Here is a 22,032-nt window from a genome sequence, read left to right as displayed (position 1 = left end):
TATCTCTACAGATTTGCTTAGTCAGGATACTTTGTATAAAAAGAATCATACATGGGGCACCTGGGTGGCTCAGTTGGTTAAGTGCCTGCCTTCGGCTCAGGTCATGGGATCCCATGATCCCATACGATACGGGGTCCTTTGTGTCTGGCTTCTACCTGAGTGCAGTATTTTCAAGGTTCATCCACGTTGTAGGTGTCAGAATGTCATTCCTTTTTATGGCTGAGTAATATTCCATTGTGTGGAGAGACCACACTTTACTTAGCCATCTATCAGCTGAGGGACATGTGGTTTTCCTTCTTTTGGCTACTGGGAATAACTCTGCTATGGACATTTGTAATTTTTTGTGTGGACGTATTTTCATTCCCTTGGGTATACACCCAGGAGAACGGCTGGGTTACACAGGAGCTTTATGTTTAACTGTTTGAGGAACCGCCAGACTGTTTCCCAAAGAGGGGGCATCACTGTACACTCCCCCCAGCAGTGTGTGAGGTTCCAACTTCTCCACGGCGTCACTGACTCTTACTGTTTTTTTATATTACAGACATCGTAGCAGTTTTGATTTGCACTTCCCAGGTGACTAATAATGTGAAGCATTTTTTCATGTGCTTATAGGCCATCTATAAATTATCTTTGGAGAAATGTCTATTCAGATCCTTTGCCCATTTTTTAGTTGTCTTTATTAGGATCTATTAAATGTCACATGTGAACACCAGGAATCCCTCCTACAGAAATACAGTATACCTGCATGCAGACGGAAGCTCCCAGAAGGAGATAGTCCCTGCAGCACTGTTTATAACTGTAAAATGTCGGAAACCTCAATTTCGACGAGTAAGGAACTGACTAAACTAATTATGGCTCACATTATACATGGGATACCATTTAAGGAAAAAACGTCTATGGCATATTAGTGATCTTCTAAAAGCTGTAAACACACAGTAGAATCCCACTCTGTTCAAAACAAAAAGCAGTGTGTGTGCACCTGTCTAGAGACAGACCTCCCTAAGCAGAGAAGTCCTAGGCGGTCTCTTTATCTAACCAAGTGGGCATCTTGGGGACGAACAGGAGGTGGCTGAAAAGGGAGAAAGGTCTTAGCATTCTTACTCTATAAGAAATTTTTAAGTAATGGGATGATAAGTGTTATCTACTTTATAAAATATATTTTCCAGACTTCACAAATAATAGCATTTTCAAAATTATTACAGGATAGGTGTCTATTTTTACTCACCACCGTACCCCTAAGCGCAACTCAACACTTTGATTCAGTAGATACGATGAAAATGTGCGAATAAACAAAGAATAGCTATTTTCTGTGCAACAGAAAATTCTGTTATAGCTCATACTTCAGGGATAGGACTCCTCACCTGCTGTGACTAAATTATAAGCTAAAAAACAGGGTCACTTACATGATTGAGAAAATACTGCACAATTATTTCATGGCCAGCGGCAGCTGCTTCCATCAAAGGCGTAAATCCGTACACGGGCTCCCTGCAAGACAGCGGCCGTGGCCGGATTAGCAGATAGCAGTTCAGCCAGAAAGAAGCTTTCCCATAGCCAACAAACCCAAGCTGGCCTGTCACCCAACCCTAAGCGTCGACGTCTCCCTCTCGCCAGAACGAACGGGGAGACATGAGAAAACTTCATATCAACACACGAGCCTCAACAATTCTTCTGGTTCTACCACCAGCTCTAGTTTTTCTTCCTAAAGGCAATCTGTCTCCCGATCTTCACTCTCTCTAAGCTGCTTCCACCAGCCTTCTCTTAAATCTCCGTTTCAATTACGAGCGAAGAGCAGCTGTTGCCTTTTGCTGCCCACAGAAAGCCAGTGTCTCCCGTCCGCCTATCCAGGTCCGATCTTTGAGCTCAGCATCCTCCAGGAACCCTCCCGAAAGCTCCAGGACTAATCATCTACCTTGTCCTTGCTTTGCCTAGTACCCGCTGCTTATTTCTGTGCTTGGTTCCAATTCACTCAGCGCAGTCTACAGATGCCTCCCGACCCTCACTTCTCTCAGGCTGGTCTAGAAGACAGGAACCAAGCTAAATCCTGGGTTGCACCCATTCTAAGGCACACCACTTTCACATTTTAACATCTCTGAAATCAGAATTTATCTTAAAATCAATAGGCAAATGGCATTTTAATCAGTAGCATGTGAAACTATGGTGCATCTTACAGGGGATGACGTCAGCCGGGGGCGTGCTTAATAAAACTCATGACTGAATCACCTCCCCAATTTAGACAAAAGACAAGAAGGAAAGAGGAAATAGCATTTAATGCACATCAATCCAGTGCCATTCACTATGCCAGGCCCCTGGTGTATGACAGAACACGTAATTCCCCCAGCAACTCCATCACACAGGTATTGCTGTCCCCAGTTTTCAGATGAAGAAAATGAGGTTCAGAGCACTGGAAGTGCTGCACCCAGTGTCCCCTGCCAGACGCAGGAAAAAGCTGGGACTATCCCCAAGCTTCCCATGCCTAGGCAAGCCTGTTCCCTCTGCCCAAGGCAGGGGCTACCCTGCATGCTGGTCCGTGGCTGCCTCCCCAGCTGCCCTCCCCAGAGTCAGAGCGACCACTAAAGACCTGGTAATCACCTCACGTTGGCATTCGCTCCACTGTCCAAAAGGAACTTGACCATCTGTTGGTGCCCAGTGCTGGTGCAGTGGAAGAGGGCAGTCCAGCCGTGAATGTCCTTCATTTCCAGCTCGGCACCTTGCTTCAAGAGAACACAGAATGCTCGTTACAGCCTCAGCTCCTCTGTGTGGGGCGGGTGCGCTCCAGGCCGTCAAGCTGCAAGAATCGAAGTGATTACACGAGCACACGCAAATATGCCATGGTCTACAGTGGCTCACGTCTCCGCCAGAGCAGCCAGAGCCCCTCGTGTTTCTGGGCCTGAGTCCCCTCGTCGCTTACCTGGAGAAGAAAGTAGGCGATGCTCTCGTTGCCACAGCTGGAAGCCAGCATCAGCGGAGTCTGCCCTTCCGGGGTCGGCACGTTCACGCTCACCCCCGCCTCGAGCAGCAGGTGCACGATGGTATCATGTCCGATGTAGGAGGCATACATCAGTGGGGTCCAGCCGCCACCATTCTTCTTATTCAAATCTAACTCCCTCCTAAACAAACGCAAGATATGCCAGACACGTCCAGCCATCTCACATGTGAGCTTCACCAAAGCTCGCAACAAGGCCGGGCCAAGAGGAAGAGCCCGAAATAAGCCAGGAAGCAGAAGTCATCTGCCACCCTGGACGTCATGGGGGAAGGGAGGCAGGCGGGGAAACTGTGAGGTTTCCCGTACGGCCGCCGCTGCACAGTCCTCAGAGCTGTCTTCCTCCGACTGCACGTTCTCATCGGACCCTCCTCCTACCCCAAGGCCAGCAGCTCTTCTTTCCTACCCCCAGCTACACAGATGGTTCCCACCAGGGGTGATTTTGTGCCCCCAGAGACATTTGGCAAAGTCTGAAGACATTACTGGTTGTCACAACTGGGGAAGGAAAAGCTACTGGCATCTAGGGGGTGGAGGCCATGGACGTGGCTAACCATCCTACATGCACAGGTCCCCAACGGAGAATGATCTGTCTCGGACGTCAGGAATGCCAGAGTCAAGGAACTGTGACCTGGAGACTTGACTGCCTTCTACCAACAGACCAAAATCTGCTAGTGTGGGGCTGGGTGGGAAGGGGAAGGGACGCAAAGAATGGACAATATTTCTCCCTTGTCACCTCATCCTATAGAAACATTCTTTAAAAATCATTAACCAGGGGCCCCTGGGTGGCTCAGTCGTTAAGCATCTGCCTTCGGCTCAAGTCATGATCCCAGGGTGCTGGGATCAAGCCCCACCTAGGGCTCCTTGCTCGGCGGGAAGCCTGCTTCTCCCTTTCCTACTCCCTTGTTTGTGTTCTCTCTCTCTCTGTCAAATAAATAAAATCTTTAAAAAAAATTAAAATTAAAATTAAAAATTAAAAAAAAAAATCATTGACCAGGGGTGCCTGGGTGGCTCAGTTGGTTGGGCATCTGCCTTCGACTCAGGTCATGATCCCAGAGTACTGGCATTGAGCCCCGCACTGGACTCCCTGCTCGGCGGGGAGCCTGCTTCTCCCTCCACCTGCTGCTCTGCCTGCTTGTGCTCCCTTTCTCTCTGTCAAATAAATACATAAAATCTTTTTAAAAATAAAAAAATAATAATCATTGACCAGAGAATCTTATCTTTCTTATTGATTTCCATCAAAATTCTGGAAAAGTGTTTCCCACAGGAAAAAAACCATGGGCTTCCCAGCCCAGAGTCTGGGGCTGGGGCATGGAAATGATATCCACACAAAGGACACCCAGAAGAGTTCATGCCCCACAGCCTTTCCTCTGGCGCAATCCCTGCCTCCAGTGGAGACGACTGACAATCAATCCCCAGTCTGTGCCTCTCAGAGGTACGCACACCGGAAGCTACACCAGACAATTATTTTCCATTCACTAGCATCTTCTATTGACTCTGGGCTGCCATGCGGCCATTCCAGAAGGTCCTGATCCCAGGAATGCAGTGGCAGCCACTGGCGGGGAGAGCACACAGAGACTAGCTCATCCTGGCCACACGACCTTCACTGAGGGATGAACGCTCAGTTCCAGGGGGAGAAGAGCCTCGCCCCTGGCAGAGCATCTCTGATGCTCTGACGTGTCTAGTCGGGCCCAATCCTCCCTTCGGAGGCCTTCCCTCCGCTCAGGCCCCCGGTCTATGCTTACTGTGGGCGAGCTTTGGTGTCAGCTAGGGCCACAATCCCAATCAGAGAACAAACACTTCCCCTCTTCCCTGTGGAGCCATTCGGGACTGCGCATTTAAACAGCACACCCAAAGGCGTAAAAGCCCAAGAATGCCAAAGGAGCAGAGTTGTAACTGGGGTCTCGGTGACCCTATGAGAGAATGTGTTGCCTGTGTACCCAGCTGCACATTCCTAAGGCCACCTGGTACAGGAGTACGAACACTGTTCCCTACCACAGGGCTGCACTAGCCAGATATTCATAAGCGAAGGCTATGACTTGAGAACCAGAAACCTGGGGGTTAAACGAGGCTTTGCTTTGGCTCCCTAGGAACTGAAAAAGCCACATATGGGTATGGACACAGGTCGTTTCTCCAAGTTATCAATGAAAAACTGAAACAAGGAAGTAGGTAGGTAAGGGGGTGGAGGAGAGGAGATGGGTCCTTTTCCAAAAACTACATTAACATATGTGTAAGACTGCAGGTGGAAATCCCCAGAGAGGAAGATAAACCCCACCTCCTCCTCCTCTATGGCAAAAGCTAGAAGGGACAGGAAAGCAAAAGAGATAAAAATGAACCTTCTGGGGAAAGAAGGCCACAGGACATCACTTTCTAACTTTATTTTTGTTTTGTCTGAACATTTCTGCAATTCATAAAAACCATAAAATGACTCTAAAGATAGCCTGAAATGTTTCATAAGCCTATGAAAAAAGTTTAAGCCCCTTCTTTCTTCCGAGCAGTACAAACTGACTTCCTTATTAGTGCCCAGCATAAATCGTTACCGACAACTGTGTGAGAGATACAGGGATTGATCTGTGTGCATGAAATATCTACGACTGTGCGAGACGCCATGAGCTTACTGACAGCTCTGCCTGGGATCTGAAGCCACAGAGACGGTACACAAAATTTAAGCAGAAGGAACATTCCCCAAGATCTCTTACCGCTGTACACATTCCTTCACCACTTCATACTGGCCGATGGAAGCAGCTGTGTGAAGATCCAACGGGACCGCCAGCTCCTCCCTGCTGACCTGAGCTCCCAGCCCATGCCACATGGACAAGCTGCGGTTCAGGAGTTCTGGCTCACTGGCCTCATCACTGAGCTCCGACATCACTGTGGAGGGAAACCCAGAGGTTAGGTCTTTCCTTCCTGATCATTCCAGGGAGTGAAACAGGGTGGTCGCACTCCTATCTACAGTAGGCCACTATGTCACTACCCTAGCAGACTCGATGCAGTCAACACCTGGGACAGACTTAGAAAATTTTCATTAAATACTATATGGGTTTGGGCGGCTCCATCCTGCTAATACAGGTGAGCTCATCACCAGACAGAAAAACAGGAGCATATATGGTAAGTCACACACTGTGGTGTATACTCTCCTTCATCAGTCCTCAGGCCCCAGTTCAGCAAAGGCAATTCTCCAGCAACTCAGGAAGCCTGACAACCTCTTGGATGGGCAGTCAAGAAATGCTAATTGAGTCACTGGGCCAAATCACCTCCTGGGTGTGGTGGGAAAGAACCCTAGACTTGGGAGTTATATCAAAATTCAGCTCTGCTATTTAACATCTCTAGTCCCTAGTTCCTTGCTGTCTAACGGGGACATAGCTCAAAGGGCTGCTGTTAAAACACACGGAAGAACGGATAAATAAACGGTAGAATAGCATATGATGGAATGCTAGTAATAAGCGGAAGGAACAAATAGTTGATATGCATAACATACGAACAAATCTCAAACACAACTGTGCAAACAGAAGCCAGACTCAAAGCCTACCTACTGTATGATTTCATTTATGTGACATTTTAGAGAAAACAAAATGGAAGGGCTGGAGGACAGATCAGTGGTACCAGGAATTAGGAATAGGGGAATTACAAAGGGACAGCAAGAGGAATTTGGGGGTAACATAGTTGTTCTGTATCTTAATTGATCGGCATTAATCAAAATTCAGAACCAAACACTAAATGAGTGGATTTTACTGTATAAAAATTTTAAACAAATAGGGCACCTGGGTGGCTCAGTCGATTAAGCATCTGCCTTCGGCTGAGGTCATGATCCCAGGGTCCTGGGATCGAGCCCCACATCGGGCTCCCTGCTTGGCAAGGTGTCTGCTTCTCACTCTACCCTTCCTCCCTGCTCATGACCCCTCTCTCTCACTCACTTTCTCTCTCTCAAATAAATAAATATCTTTAAGAAAAAAAATTTTTAAACAAATAAATCTTGAAAAGAAAGTCCCAGCACAGAAACTAGGATGTGATTGGTGTTCAGCAAATGTTAATTGAGTAGGAATCCACCTATGAACTCCTTGAAAGTGGGAGAGATGGTGGGTGGGGATGGGGGGGTTATAGACTGGTAAAAATCTGTGGGGTGATGGAACTTTCCCAGAGATGCAACACCACCAGGATGAGAAGTCTATGATTATGACAGTCCCTTATCCTGGGAATCCTAACCAAATCAATGCCAAGCCCTTAGTTTCCTATAAGAACCTTTAGGTCCAAGAATAACATTTGTATCCTACTCTATCATGGATGGGAAAGAACAAGGAACCAAATATAGAAAAGAGAGAAAAGGAGAAAACAAAGGTCAGGTCCATTTAGATGGCCTAAAGGTGCCCCAGCAATTCACATATGCCACTAGGACCTCAGTCGTTACTAAAGAATGCTTCCAAGCTCCAGGTAACAGCTGAGATAGCCAAACAACCAACAAGCCACCAATTTGGGGGACAAAGAATTCGTCAGCCCTTGGCCACAGTATGTGTACATGTGAGGGGGGCTGTAGGTAACCAAGTTCAGAGCAAAGCCCTGCTTTCTGGTACCACCACCTCCTCACACCCGCAGGGCCTGAGATCAACCAGCTTTCTCACTTTGCAGGTGAGAAACCCCAACCTGAACAATCCTGGCCAAAAGATACTGGATAAGAACCCAAATAAGTTGAGCACCAGCTCAGAGGCCCTTTCAATACACCCCTCAAGCCTCCTATGGGTGTGTCTCTTCTACTCCAAATGCCTCCTCCAGGGTGGAGCCCAGATGGTCTCTCCCATTACTGGAGGTTCACACAGCTGACACCTGCAGGGTGGGCGGCAATCACAGCCAGACCCGGCTCAAGGAGCCTAGGTGAGGAGAACTCGGATGCCAAGTGGCCATAAAGCTACCGTTACTTCCTTTATCACCCCACCACATGCCACATACTCTACAATGATGGGGTATTTGTTATGAGTAAAACAATTATGCTCATCCATGTATTTGTATACTCGCTCAGTGGCCGTTCCTTTAACCCAAAAATCTTAACTAAAAAATAATGACGCTGGTGGTCGGCCGCCACGCCTACAGGGAGGAAGTCTCATCTCTGCGCGTGTGCCTTTCGCGGGGACCCGGGTTACCACCCTGGTTCTCAGACCCTGGGGAGGGTCCTTCGGGAACACCCCGAGCCCCGACTGCACTGACGTCCCTTGACGCCTCCTCCCGGTAACCCTACACGGCACGTGGCTCTGTCGTCCCAGCCGCACGGCTGCAAAAGCGGAAGCGCAGTCAGACGCTCACGCGGCGAGCAAGCGGCAAGGCCGAGCAGTCTGGCGCAGGGCCCCGCAGGCGGGCTGCAGGTGTCGGCACCAGGCTGGGGGCCCGGCCGCCAGGGAGCCTACCTGCGCTGGGTCCGGGGCAGCCGCCGCCACCGCTGTCGCCGCCGCACTCCTTCAGGCACTCCCGCTCGCCGCCACGCACGCCCGGGCTCCCTCCGCGCGGGATGCCGCCGCAGCGCCCGGACGCTGCGGCCCCGCTCCCGCCCCGGAAGTGGTTGCGGGAGGCGCGGAGCACGCCGGGACGCTCGCCGGGCCGCGGGGCAGCTCTCGGCGGCGCCGTGCAATTCGTCCGTCCCGCACCCGAACCTTCCGGTCAGCTCGCCCGGCTCTCTGTGTGACGTCCACGGCAGCCAGTGAACAGGGGAAGTTCTCTCTGCCCCGCCCCTCCCCTGGCTGGGGGAGCCAATCCTGTTTCAAGGGAGGCAGGACGCGCCAAGTCCCGAAAGAGGAGCAGGGGGAAAAGTGCGGTTGGCAGTCCAGTAATCTAAGACTCGGCCGAGGGGGGGATTCCGAAGGCCGTGACAGCGTCAGTAGTCGCGCCACGGCCCAAAGGGCCGAGCGTGACCGGAGGGACGCACTGGGGACTGTTTATAGCCCTGTCAGGACCGCGCAGAGAGGGGAGACGGAGGCCTGAGGTGAGTGGCCTCAGGCCTGCCGCGGCTGCGAACCTGCAGGTCGGGATTTGGACAGGACGGCGGGAAACGGGGAGTGGGGGTGGGTGGGAAGACGGGCGAAGTGTTTTCCTGTTTCCCAGCTTTAGAATTTTAAAAGCCTGATCCGGGAGGCTGTCGGCGTCTGGTTGTCATAACAACAGGGCGCCCCCGGGCTGGAGGGGAGGGGGCGGGGCTAACGGGCTGCAGCCAAGAAACGGACATGGAGGTAGCGCCAGGATTCGGAGGAGACTGCCGGGGCTCTTTGGCTTAGCGTTAGACGTTAACCCTAGTCCGCTGGATGAGCCGATGTCCTCACCTGGGCGTTCAGGACCCTGCGCGATCTGGTTCATTTTCACCGCATATTCCAGCAACGGATACCTTCTTCCCCGAACCTTTTGGGCAATTTTCGCTCCTCTGAGCCACTGTACCTGCTCTTCCTGCAGCCTGTAGTGCCTTTCCCTCCCCTGTTGCCTTGCCTACCTAGAAGAACCTAGTCGCCTTAGCCGCCTTCATCTCGGTGATTGTGTTGTCCTACAATCTGCCCTACAGAGCCCTGTTTCCAAAAACACATCCCCTGATGTGTGTATGACTTACAGCCCCACCCTGCTGTTCACAGTTCAGGGTGCACCAAGCTCCTGCTTCAGCTTCGGTAAGCACAGAAGCAGCAAGTACCCCATCACTCACATCTCCTGCGGCTACCCTGACGGGGTATTAGCCAGACACGGCTAGGGCCTGTGCGCTCTCTTCCCATTACCTACGCACAGTGGCCTCTGGCGCTGCAAGAGATGTCCAGACACTGGCTCTGAAATACCATCATCCCACATTCCTAAAGCCACCTTAACCCCTGAGGGACCAGGCTTTTCTCTGGGATACAAAAGGGGGAGGGGTCTGGTTAAATGCCTGGGTAGAGGGGGTTAATCTGAGTGGTGACCCAAAAATATCTCCTGGGGACTCCAAAATGTCTATTCCTGTGTAAGGGGGCAGTGAATTGTAGTGGGGCTTGAAATCCCCTCTAACTTTGATAAAAATTCTGTCTTTGCCATTTACTAACAACATAACTTCTCTGAGTCTGTAAAATGCAGATAATACTACTATATGTTGTGTGGAATATAGTTTACATAGTCTGTATATCATACACACAAATTCCATTTATCATATACATATACCTACGCATGTATATAAATTGTTACATACCACTATATATATCTACATACAGTTGACCCTTGAACAACACGGGGTTAGGGGTGCCGACCCCCCACGCAGTCAAAATCCACATGTACTTTTTTTAAGACTTCGTTTTTAAGGGGCTCAGTCGGTTAAGCATCTGCCTTCGGGTGGCTCAGTTAAGTGTCTGCCTTCGGCTCAGGTCATGATCCCAGGGTCCTGGGGTAGAGTCCTGCAGGGAGCTCCTTGCTCAGCAGGGAGCCTGCTTCTCCCTGTCCCTCTGCCCCTCCGCTGCCGCTGCCCCCCCCCCCGCTCTTGCTCTCTCTCTCTCTCTGACAAATAAATAAAATCTTTGAAAAAAGATTGGGCAGAGGGAGAAGCAGGCTCTCTCCGCTGAGCAAGGAGCCGGATGAGGGACTCTATCCCAGGACCCCAGGATCATGGCCTGAGCTGAAGGCAGACTCAACCGACTGAGCCACCCAGGTGTCCCCCGCAAAGATTTTATTTTTGAGTAATTCCTGTACCCAATGTGGAGCTTGAAACTTACAAACCCGAAATCAAGCGTCACATGCTCTACCGACTGAGTAAGCCAGGCACCCCTCCACATACAACTTTTGACTCCCCCAAAACTTAACTAATAGCCTACTGTTGATTGAAAGCCTAACCGATAACATAATTAGTCGATTAAGACATATTTTGTGGGGCACCTGGGTGGCACAGTGGTTAAGCCTCTGCCTTTGGCTCATGGCGTGATCCCGGCGTTATGGGATCGAGCCCCACATCGGGCTCCTCTGCTGTGAGCCTGCTTCTTCCTCTCCCACTCCTCCTGCTTGTGTTCCCTCTCTGGCTGGCTGTCTCTATCTCTGTCAAATAAATAAATAAAATCTTTAAAAAAAAAAGACATATTTTGTAAATGTATTATATATTGTATCCCCACATAAAGTAAGCTAGAGGAAAGAAAATGTTAAGAAAATCGTGAGAAAATACATTTACAGTACTGAACTATATTTATAGAAGAAAATCTGCATACAAGTAGATGGGTGCAGCTCAACCCCGTGTTGCTCAAGTGTCAGCTGTGTATCTGGGCTCCACCTGCACCACACACACGATGAGGGCACAGTGACTGACAGAAACAGGAACCCGCAGAACCAGAAGGGAAACCAAGTAGAAGGTCTGGGAGTCTGTTTTCATCCCCCACAGTGTGGTAGGTGCTTTGAAAAGGCAGCCCTGGGGCACCTGGGTGGCTCAGTTGTTAAGCGTCTGCCTTTGGCCTGGGGAGTGATTCCGGAGTCCTGGGATTGAGCCCCGAATCAGGCTCCCTGCCCTGCTGGGAGCCTGCTTCTTCCTCTCCCACTCCCCATACTTGTGTTCCCTCTCTCTCTGGCTGTCTCTGTCAAATAAATTAAAAAAAAAAAAAAAAAAGGCAGCCCTCCCCCCAAGCCCACCCTGAGCTCTTGACCCTTGGCCCCAGGACCCTCTCACTTCACCCTGTGTCCCCTGCAGGGCTGCTTGGATGATGGCATGCTAAGAAGCACCCCTGGAGCCTGGGCCCTCATGGCATCCCAGGACAAAGATGAGGAGTCCTCACCTTGCTGGGTCTCCCAGACAGGGCACTGGGATGCCATCCTTGAGGCCGTCAGGGAGCAGCTCCCGTCTCTGGACTCGGATTCCTCCTTGGTAAGCAAGCGCCTTCTTCCCATGTCTTCCTAGGCCCTGACTGCCCTTTCTTCCCATGGCAAACATGATGATGACCCATGAACAGCTTAAGAGCTTATCAGCTTCTGTTTGTCATAATCCGGTTTTTGTTCTCTGAATACATTTATTGGTACTTGGCATCCTCACGGGCCATTTCAGTGACCCCAAACCACGAGTGGAGAATTCTTCCAAGAGCATATCATGATGATTGAAATGGTAGCATGCATTCATTGAGCAAACATTAATGGAGCCTGTTTTGCCTTTTCAAGAACAAGAAGCGCTCTGTAACGTTATGCACCTGGCAGACCCTGCCTTGCGGTGATGGTAATTGTGTTTCTAGTTTCTACTGACTAACATTGAACACTGAATGGAGAACACTGGGTGACAAAAGTGACTCTGAATTCAGTCTTAAATGAGCTGTACCAGCATCTCCACATAGTGGAGAGCGGGCACGTGCACAAGCATAAGATGTGACAGCGCCCCTACTGATGGTGAAAGGTAAAGAAGGCACCGGGCAGGAGCTGCTTAGTAGTGGGTGCCCAACACACAGGTGCAGGGAGGCATTTCAAGAAGGCTCAGGGGTGATAGAAGCAGCCCGTCGGGTTCGGGTGCTACCAGGGATACCTGCAAAGATGAGCACAACACAGCTGCCTGGGCCTTGGGGAATCTTCCAGTGCGTGGCAAGACTAACAGAGAGTAGATAATGTGACCCCAGTACCTTGTCATGTCTCCAGCCTCTTTTGCTCTCACCCTCAGATATCCTCGTGAGGTGAGCTGGGGACTTAAGTGTCCCCTCTCCCCTTAGAGGCACCAAGGCTCTGTGTCATTTAAGTGTTGGCTGAAGGTTGAAGGGCAGGGGGAGAGCTGGGCTCTTCTTTCAGCTACCACCTCGCTGCCCTGTTCATTCAATGCTGGGTATTAACTGAGTACCTGTTACGTGCAAGGTCTTAGGGGGCAGCAGGTCTGTGCAGAACCGGGAGCCGTGCATCTCACTTTTACAAGGCTGTGCGGCCGAGCCCTTTTCTAAAGCAGTGGCAGGAACCAGCCAGGGCAAGGGCCTCTGGCAGAAAACTAATCTTCCCAGATCACTCCTGAGCAGCAGGGCAAGGGGGGGTGGAACCTGAAGCCCTTCTGGCTCTGCCACTGCCCTGTAATCCAAAAGTCCTCTCGTTTGTCCACAGTCAGACTGCGGGGCAGAGGAGCTGTTCATCTTCCAGCGAGATCAAACTGCCCTGATCCCAGACTTGTCAGAGGAGCTGGCTGAAGACCCTGCCAGGGCCTGGCTTGCTACAGTCGATGGGTCTCCTGAGGTCGGTAGGAGGCAGGCTCCGGAGATCCATGACGCTGGGACCCTGTGGGCAGAATGGGGTATGGGTGTGGGTGTCCATACTCTCACTAGACCCTAACATCAGTGGGGGTCAAAGAGGTTAAAACCCCAGCACTCCCTAAACATTTGTTGATTTAATAAGGGTGGCAGTGGGGATTCAGAGGTAAGAAGGTGCCCCTAGCTGGAGAGGCGAGGTGAACGCGAGAAACAATTAGGAAACACCACAGCACACCCTATGACTAAGTATCATAGTTAGTCATCGCCAACCATCAGAGTAAATTTTCCCATCTTCTTGTCTTCCCACTTCCAGAGACCAAAAACTCTATCTAAAATTAATGGCTTGGTGCTTAAAATTAATTGCTGCCTTTATAAATACAATCCGTCAATAGGCTTTCATCACTGTGCAGGTCCCCAACTGGTCAGTCAGTCCTGTTTGGCTCTTGTTAAGCTCCAGGAGACTGGTTTAGCTCTGTTGTAACTATTACAACTAGTGGTCACTCATTAACCAGGGGAATGGGGGATATTGTCAAAGACCAACAGAGTCAGACATTAAACAGAGCCGTGAAAACCGACTTTATTTGGCAACTGGTGACAGCAGGGGAAAGAGCTGAGCTCCGTCTGGTTTGTGCAGAGGTGACTGGGGTGTTAAAGGGAGAAGGAGGGAGGGGGAGAGCAGAACCCACTAGAGTCAGGGTGGTGAACGGTCACAGAGAGCCCGTCAGTGTGGGTGTGACCGGGCCAGGAGGTGTGTTGCTGGCAGTTATGGAAGTTAGAAGTCTAGCCTCCCACGGAGAAGGGAGACAGAGGCCAGGTCCTTCCAAAGGAATGGCTCTCAGGCCCATGACAGGTGCTTCTCGGTTATAAGGGACACATACTCACAATAATAAGCCCTTTTCAGTAAATGCTCTGAGAAAGGGAGGTCAGGTGTTGGCTGAACAAACACTAGATTCTCCCTGCAGCATTGAGCTTTCTCAGGCAGGGCTGGGGTCATCCTAGCCGTATGCTGCTAGAAGCCTTGCTAGAGTCTGGTCAAGTCTGTCCTTGCTGGTTTGGGCAGAGTGGTTATGTGCCGGCAGTCTGTACTTCTTAGTGCAAGCACTGACTGACCCAGGGTCATCCGACAGAACCAGGCAGGGCATGTCTCCTACCCATCACCGTGACAGACGTCACCCACTCACCCAGCCGTGCCTAGAAGTAAACCCCAAATAGGAGAAACTCCCAGGGCTGCCAAGACTCTGGTTAGTGCAGGTGCGGCAACGTCCACATGGCTTTATCTCGTGTTTTCTTCATTTCTATTTTTACCTCGGCGACTCTTCTGGAGAATTTTTTTTCCCGTTTGGATGGGAGAGTCTGCACCAACTCATGGGGGCAGAGGCTGTGGGCTTGCTCTAGAGTCAAAAGGCCTGGCTTTCTTCTGGTCCACCTGTTAAGAGCTGTGTGGCCAAAAGGTAGAAACCACCCAAGTATCCATCAACAAACAAAATGGACGGACAAAACGTGGTATATCCATACGATGGAACAGTATGCAGTCCGTGAAAGGGAACCAAGTACTGACACATGCCACCGCCTCAGTGGACCTTGGAAACACCAAGCTAAGCAAGGACACAAAAGGACAAATACTGTAGGATTCCACTTATGTGAAGTATCTAGAATAGGCAAATACCCGAGACAGAAAGTAGACTGGAGGTTACTAGTGGCTGGGGGCGGGGAGGCACAGCCGCTGTGGGCTGATACAAGAGCTTTGGAAATAGCGGTGACGACGGTTGCACATTATGAATGTACTTAATGCCACTGAATGACACAAAAATGGTGAAAATAGCAAATGTTAGGTCACATACATATTTTACCACACACTTAAAAATTCCTGAAGTATGTTTTTGAGGATGCTAAGGACATCTGTTTTCTCCACAGCCCGGTGTGGTGCCTGTGGAACTCACTGCAGAAGCCTGGAAGGAGTGGGCCGCAAAGACGAAGGGGGCTGCCTCTGTGCGAGGCGGGGATCCCGGTGGGCCTGTAGAGAGCTGTGGTGAGGCCAGTTCCCTTCTTCGGGTGCCTGAGGACACCCCCACATGGCAGGAAAGCAACCGTGGGGCTGTGTCCTTCGGCACCCAGGGTCCTCCCCGGGGGCCACATGGAGAAGCCACCTTCTCCCCCTGGGAGGGTGACCTGAAAACAGAACCCCCGGACACTGGCTCACAAGCCCACTGGGATGCAGACGCCACAGACCGCAGAGCCCTCCGAAGGGAGAGAAGGAGGATGATTGAGAAGGACATACTCCATAAGGTTACCTGGGATGCCCAGGACCCAGCCTGCAGTGAGCAAAGTCCAGTGGAGGAGGCGCCCTGTGCCGCGGCAGCATCAGGTCTGAGACCCTGGGAAGGGCCTCCAGTGCTCTCCCTCAAGGTAGGCACCCCCTAGCCTGCACTACCTCAGAGGGGTCTCTTGCACGGTGGCTAACCTGAGGCCTGGCCCACTACTCCTGGCCTAGTCTATCTGGGCTGCTGTGACAAACTCTCATAGACTAGGGGGCTTACACCCCAGAAATTCATCTCTCACAGCTCTAGAGACTGGGGAGTCCAGGACCACAGCGCTGGCACATTTGACGTCTGGTGAGAGCCTGTTTCCAGGCTCTCAGATGGCATCTTCTGGCTAGGTCCTTGTAGGTAGAAGGGGCAAGGAAGCTCTCTGGGCCTCTTTTATAAGAGCTCCACCTTCCTGACCTAGTAATCACCTCCCAGCAGCCCCACCTCCCAAACACCATCGCACTGGGGGTGAGGATTTCAACCTGTGAATTTTGGAGGGACACAGACATTTAGTCTACAGCAATGACCTTAGGCCCCTAGGCCCATGGTCCCAGGTCCTTCAGCGGGCAGTCATGCCTGTGTCAGTGGGTGTGTGGTCCCGGCAGACAGACCATCCTCACTAGAGGTAACAAGAACGAGGAAGAGCAAGGAGACTGCAGCCTAGGAAGGAAGGGAAAGGAAGGGGAAGGAAGGGAAAGGAAAAAGGAAAGAAAGACTAATCCAAAGTGTGTTTATAAAGACAGACAACCACATGTAAGATATAGAACAAACTTTGTTAAAACACAATTCCCCAAATGGTAAAGCCCTCATTGTCATACAGAGAGTGTGAGCACCTGTTAACGTTGTATTTAGCTCATTAACGACGGAACCAGCAGGATGACAAAGCCAGTTCTGAGAGATTATGAGAAACCGGGATTTTGTAAAACACTGGGGGGAAAGAAAGGGCTGCTGACGTCAAACTGCACGTGAAGTACAAAATCGGCCAACACCCGGCCAAGCAGCAAAGCTGTTTGTTACCTCTGGGATTATCGTCTCCATGGGACAGAGAAAACCACTGCACCTGTGCCTCAGTTTTACAAAGTTGTGACATAGGTGAGGCCCTGGACGCCTGTGGAAACCAAATTACTGCCCCCAGGGAGGTGGGCTCGTCAGAAAAGCTCCAGCATGACATTTAAACATCGTGCAATTCTTTTTTGAAATTTTGATAATTTTCTTCACGGAGAGAAAACTGGCATCAGGTTGTACATGAAGGTCATTTTTACCAATTTCATTCTTATCGACTGCTGTTGAAGTAAGCCAGTCTTTCCTGTCTGCTTGCCCCAAAACACTTGTTTCCACTCACCTCTAGGGCTGAAGGAGTTGCAAGAGGGTCCACAAGAAACACCAATTCCTACTTAACTTCCTCCCTCCTCTCGTCACAGCCAGGAGCCCCCAGCACTCTCCTCCAAGTCCTCCTGTGACAGCACCAGCCCAGAACAACCTGTTCCTTCATAGAGCAGAACGTTTAAACCTCCCAGCCCTACAACTGTATGAACCTAAGGAGCTTAAGACGACACTGGGTTTCCAGGCCCAACAGTGTTTGTACCAAAAAAACAAAAGTACTGCTCAAAAAAGGCATAGGAAGGCCATAGCAGGAGGTGTGGGTGAGAGAGTGCTCAGGTGGGAAGGCACCTAAACCCTGGGGGTTTCTAACCCACATCAACCCACATTGGCCTCCGTTGGTCACAGCAGGTGTGGAATCGGGCACTCCCGCTACCAGGACCCTGTGGCTGCCTTGTAATCACTGCTTTAATTATTTCAGGAACTTGAAGAGTGGGATTTGGATCACATCCTTCAGAGTCTGGCAGGGCAAGAAGGAGACAGGGGAGATCACGCACCTAGAGCCTCGTGGTGGGCAGCTGACCGCCTGGCCCGAGGTTTGACCTTGAATTCCAGGACCCAAATGCATCCCCACAAGCAGCTCCTTCCAGGTCCTCTCAATAAAATAGGGTCAGCCCTGCAGCCCACCCTGTCCTCTCTGTTGCTCAGCCCTCATGGTCCCAAACACATAGGTGCCAGTCCGTGGAAACTTCCATCCATTCATCCACTCATTATATGTATATGACTCCCTACTGGGTGTCAGGGTGTGAAGGAGGCTCTGCAGATAGGACAGAGGGGGCCTTCAGACAAGTACCTACCCTTGACTCACAACTTTCCCTCCTGCCCACCTCCTTGGGCCTTCCTCTTTCTTAGAGCAAAGCAGTCTGCCATTTGTGCTCCTTTATCCGGCCACTAAGCACACCCTGCCTCCACTGACCTCCCCACTGACGAGAAAGCCAGGGATGTGATTACTGCTATTACATTTGTGCCCTTGCTCTGGGCAGTTCTGTAAATAAGAGGAAAGCTCCTCCTCCCCTCACCAGCCACCCTGGGCCACAAAGGGAGTACAGGCTGATCTGAGGGAGGCAAAGAGCAAGGAGGTGTGGGGATTCCAGCCTCCAATTCCAGAGCACACCTCCTCTGTGGCTGACAGCCGCTGGTGCTGTTTCCACGTGGTTTTGTTTGTAATTTAAAGCCTTACAGCAGCGTGTGGAGAAACCATCCCTCCTCTAAGGCAGGGCAGGGCTGGGCGCTGGAACTGATACACCCTTTTTGGAAGGTGATGTGGCAGAATCCATTCTCTACTTAAAGCCATATAAGCCTTTGATCTACTCATTCCACTGCTAAAATCTATCCCAAACACACACCCCAGTGGGTAAAGATGTCTATTTACGGATGTTCGTTACACCACTGTTTATAATTGTGAAAATTTGGAAACGACCCCTATTCAATATTCAATAGGAGCCAAGCTAAATCCGTCACACCACAGAATGCTCCAAAGCTCAATGAAGAAAATCTATGTGTATTAACACGGAACGACAAAATCTATTCAGTGAAAATCTGTAGAGGATAATCCTGTTCATTATGGTTCCCTCTGACGAGTGGGACTGGGGGGTGAGGAAGTGAGGTAAACCTACCTTACGGGGCTTGCGTACTTATCACTCCCCTGGTCCTGCGGAGCGGGAGGTGGGGTCCTCATAAAGGGCTGTGAGTAGCAGAGGGGGTGCACAGAGAGGTAGATCCACACGGGGAAGTCCAAGGGGTCCTAGGGCTCAGGTTGCTGGCAGTCACACCGTGGCTGTCCCACTCAGCAGCCTCCCCACTCTCCCATCAGACCACCCCCTGCCAAACAGCCAGGACAGGCTCATGGAACAGCTGATTCTTCTGTGCGCCACACAGTCCAGAGCCCCTTCTGCCTGGAGGGTGCCTGCCGACACACCCGAGGACACCACGCAGCAGGAGGCCAGGAGCAGGTGAGACTTCTGCCAGCCAGAGCCCCTGTCCTCTCTGGAACTGGCCATGGCCTTGCAGCGTGAACCAGGTCTACCCTGGGTGGGGCACTTGATGTATAGTTCTCATTTCATCTCAAGAATCTGATCAGGTTGGTGCTGCAATTATCTCCATTTTATAGAAGGGGAAACTGAGGCTTAGAGGTTGGCTTACCCAGGCCATACATGGCAGAGCTGGGACTCAAGCCCCAAAGCACCTGCTCTTGCACACCCCCAGGGAATCCTCCCTTCACCATCCACATGGCTCCCCCAGAGTAGGACCCTGCCCCTCTGGCCGCTGTTAATTATGTCAGGCCTGGAGTCTGAGCTGAGCCAGGCCAATCAGAGCCTTTCTGTGAGAATTTCCAATCTCCCTGTCTCTGGGTGCGAGTGGGAGGGCAGAGAAAGGCCAGCTGTAATGAGAAACACTGAAACTGGAGGGGAGAAGTGGGCACAGGGCACTGGGATCCCTTAAAACCTAGCTTCCCACACTCTTTTAGGAATCTGAGAGCCAGTGAATTCTCCTTTTCACCCAAGCTAGTTGGAGTGGGCTTCTGTTCCTGGCAACCCAGTGACCAATAGAAATACCTAGGGGTGCCTGGGTGGCTCAGTCAGTTGAGTGACCAACTCTTGGTTTTGGCTCAGGTCATGATCTTGGGTTCCACACTCAGAGGGGAGTGTGCTTCTCTTCTCCCTTTCCCTCTGCTCCCTCCCACCCCCACTTGTGCTCGCTCGCTCTCTCAAGTCTTAAAAAAAAAAAAAAAAAGGAAAAGAAAAAGCAATATCTAGACCCGTACTGTCCAGTCAGTAGCCACTGGCCACACATGGTTACTGAACTCTTGGAACGTGGCTGGTACAACTGAGGAAATGAATTTTTAAATTTTTATTTTTAAATTTAATTGTAATTAGCTTACAAGTAAATTTAAATAGCTACTTGTGGCAAGTGGCTACCACACTGGGAAGCAGAGATACAGAACATTTCAGTCACCATGGACAGTCCTGTTGATCAGCGCTGGCCAAATCTTGAGGGTTGTTCTGAAGAGCAAAAGAGCAGGTGCACCTACAGGGCCTACCTCAGGTCACACCGTAATCACCCAGACGTGACTCAGAGAGCCCTGCTCTCTCATCTCAGATCTGTTCCGAGGCAGCCAGGCTTCCAGGCTGAGCTGGGCCTGACACAGGCCAAGAGCCGGCAGCTAAGGAGCCCAGCAGAGCCTCCCACCATCTTCATTGATCTGCGGCCCTCAGAGCCATCAGACCCCAGGTCAGTGGAAAGGTACTGCGAGTGGTGACAGCCCTGCTTTCCAGTGCTCCCATTGGCCTCAGGAGGAGCAGGGGCTCGGACACGTGGGAGTCACGCTGGTGTGGGCCAGTCCCAGAGCACCGCTCAGTGAAGTGCTTTTCGCCAGGAGCTGAGCCTGGCAGACAATCCCGCTTGGTCCCATCAGCAGGCTTTCCTCGCAGGGAGGGAAGAACCCAGGCGGAGCTCTAAGCAAACAGAGCCTGGGCTTTGGTACATCGCCCTGGGGTGTGTCCCTCCACCACTCGGCAGGAAATCCCAGTGGCCTTGCATCAACAGGGAGGCCTGGGTGGCCCGGGGCACATCCTGTGAAGCCAGCTTTCCTCTCCTCCAGCTCCTGCCTCAGCTCCAGCTCCTCTGACAGCGAGGAGGAGGCAGAGGAGACAGTGGCTCTCGGACACCAGCAGGGCCCAGCCGAGCAGGACAGTCCTTCCTTCCGGCGGCTACGGTAACCACCAAGAGGCTCCCACCCCCTGGGGACATCCCATCTCTGCTTTCCACAGCAAGCCCTCAGCCTGGCACACTGAACATTTGTGCTTTCAGCTCTGTCTTGCACCCACAGGGCCAGCTTGTGTGGGTCTGGGGGAGGGATCTAGGAGGTGGCCCGTGGGAACCCACTTGGCCCCCAGCCTGGACTGCTGTCCTCCCAACATCACCAAGGACACCTCAGTTCACTCCTCAAAAGGGATTAGTACTTTCCTTCTGAAAAACAGCTCCCCAGATTGATTTGCTCCCTACTCCTTATAGTACTGGAGGGAAGAAAAGTTGCTGGGATGGAATGAAGTGGTGGTTGTTGGCTGGAAGTGAAAGGCCTGGGTGAAGGAAGAATTGCAGTGTCCCATTCAGAGAAGGCCCCACACAGTGGTCCTGGGGCCACTGAGATTTATATGCCGTATCTATTGTTTTTGGAATTGCAAAGCCTGTGGATTCTACCCTCTGGGAATGTCAGAGTCAAATGCAGCTTTTCCCCTAAAGTGGTACATGATTAGGCATATAGGAAAAAAAAAGAAAAATCTGAGTTGAGAAGTGTCACATGGGTGTGCTCCCAGAAGCCTTGAACATGCTGACATGCCCTGGGACTCAGCACGGGCTGAGACGCCAAAATCTCTCACTTACCGTCTTGACAACCAGGGAACACGCTTCTGGAAGCACTCTGGCGCCTTCCTGTGGGGAGGTCTGTTTCCACTTGGTGTTGATTGATCGTCTCTTGTGTCACAGGGACTGCACCGGGAAGAGTCAACTTCTCCAGCAGCTCAGGGCATTTCGGAAAGGGACGGCTCAGCCCAATTTGCCTGCCACTGGGGGTCCTAGTGGCCAGAAGGCTCAGGGCCCTGAAGATCAAGCCAGCTCCACCACTGGGAGGAAGCAACATGTACCGGCCTGGGCTGAGCAGCACAGCACCCAGGCCAGACGCTCAGGGGAAGGTCCCAGGGCGCTAGGGGACGCTCTTGGGCCAGGGACAGCCAGGTGCCTCCCCTGGGCCAACTGTAGCTGCCTCCAGGACCAGATCCGAGAAGGAGCTGGGCGGGATTCCATTCTCCAACCACAGGCCCAGGCCCCTGGCTCTCCCTTGTTTCCGTGAGAAGGTGCTTCTGCAGCACGACACTTCAGGCTGCAGGGCAGATCGTTCTACGCACTTAGAGCAAAGACGCCAGAACACAGTTGTACACAGAGCATGACGACAGCTCCTCTGACAGCGCCTGGGAAGCAGACGCCACGGAGAGCACAGTCCGTGCCGACAGTGGGACTGTCCGGTGTTTTCTCTCCTGAGCCTGCACTCTTCTCTTTAGTGCACATCTGTTATTGCCATCACGCAAGCTCTTTCTAAAACTAAAACTTAAGTAAAACAGAGTTAGACAATTTCAGGGCTGAAAGGGTCTTGGAAGGGAATTGAGCCTTCTCTTCTGGGTCCCTGGCTGCTTGCTTTTATAGGCTT

General features: G+C 51.4%; 2 protein-coding genes across 18 annotated transcripts in view; one reads left to right on the top strand and one right to left on the bottom strand.

The window, feature by feature from the left end:
• ANKS3 (ankyrin repeat and sterile alpha motif domain containing 3) overlaps positions 1–8,528 on the bottom strand; it is a 31,655-nt gene extending 23,127 nt beyond the window's left edge. For 6 of the 7 annotated variants that reach the window (XR_004628509.1, XM_034670429.1, XM_034670430.1 and 3 more), the window contains exons 1-5: positions 8,371–8,528; positions 5,677–5,848; positions 2,909–3,107; positions 2,590–2,711; positions 1,404–1,485 (exon numbers count right to left, since the gene is read on the bottom strand). Coding sequence is in view for 6 of the 7 variants with exons in the window: in XM_034670429.1 (XP_034526320.1) it covers positions 1,404–1,485; positions 2,590–2,711; positions 2,909–3,107; positions 5,677–5,846 (573 nt within the window). In the remaining variant the exon portion in view is untranslated. Of the gene's footprint in view, positions 1–1,403; positions 1,486–2,589; positions 2,786–2,908; positions 3,108–5,676; positions 5,849–8,370 lie in introns of those variants that run through there. The other variant, XM_034670434.1, reaches the window with a different exon arrangement.
• A 108-nt stretch (positions 8,529–8,636) lies between these two features.
• Positions 8,637–21,956, top strand: C10H16orf71 (chromosome 10 C16orf71 homolog). 11 transcript variants are annotated; one of them, XM_019805260.2, is made up of 11 exons: positions 8,637–8,942; positions 9,510–9,609; positions 11,139–11,328; positions 11,628–11,801; positions 13,001–13,129; positions 15,058–15,549; positions 17,251–17,365; positions 18,643–18,781; positions 19,929–20,060; positions 20,431–20,544; positions 21,315–21,956. In XM_019805260.2, the coding sequence occupies exons 4-11, from the start codon at positions 11,646–11,648 to the stop codon at positions 21,676–21,678; spliced, it is 1,641 nt and encodes a 546-aa protein (XP_019660819.1). In that variant the 5' UTR covers positions 8,637–8,942; positions 9,510–9,609; positions 11,139–11,328; positions 11,628–11,645; the 3' UTR covers positions 21,679–21,956. The 11 variants fall into 11 exon arrangements, with proteins under 11 accessions (XP_019660819.1, XP_019660820.1, XP_019660823.1 ...); XM_019805261.2 differs by having other exon boundaries at positions 8,637–8,981; XM_019805264.2 differs by lacking the exon at positions 9,510–9,609.
• Positions 21,957–22,032: the final 76 nt, after the last annotated feature.

The sequence above is a fragment of the Ailuropoda melanoleuca genome, chromosome 10 (assembly GCF_002007445.2).
Source record: "Ailuropoda melanoleuca isolate Jingjing chromosome 10, ASM200744v2, whole genome shotgun sequence".
NCBI classification, from domain to species: Eukaryota; Metazoa; Chordata; class Mammalia; order Carnivora; family Ursidae; genus Ailuropoda; species Ailuropoda melanoleuca.
The sequence above is the reverse complement of the archived record's forward strand: the minus strand, read 5'-3'. Positions and strand labels throughout refer to the sequence as shown.

Coding starts and splice junctions, on each gene's coding strand:
- C10H16orf71 (XM_011231517.3), top strand. CDS start 11,646: ATGCTAAGAAGCACCCCTGGAGCCTGGGCCCTCATGGCATCCCAGGAC. Junction 13,130..15,057: donor CAGTCGATGGGTCTCCTGAG/GTCGGTAGGAGG, acceptor TTTTCTCCACAG/CCCGGTGTGGTGCCTGTGGA. Junction 17,366..18,642: donor AGCTGACCGCCTGGCCCGAG/GTTTGACCTTGA, acceptor CTCTCCCATCAG/ACCACCCCCTGCCAAACAGC.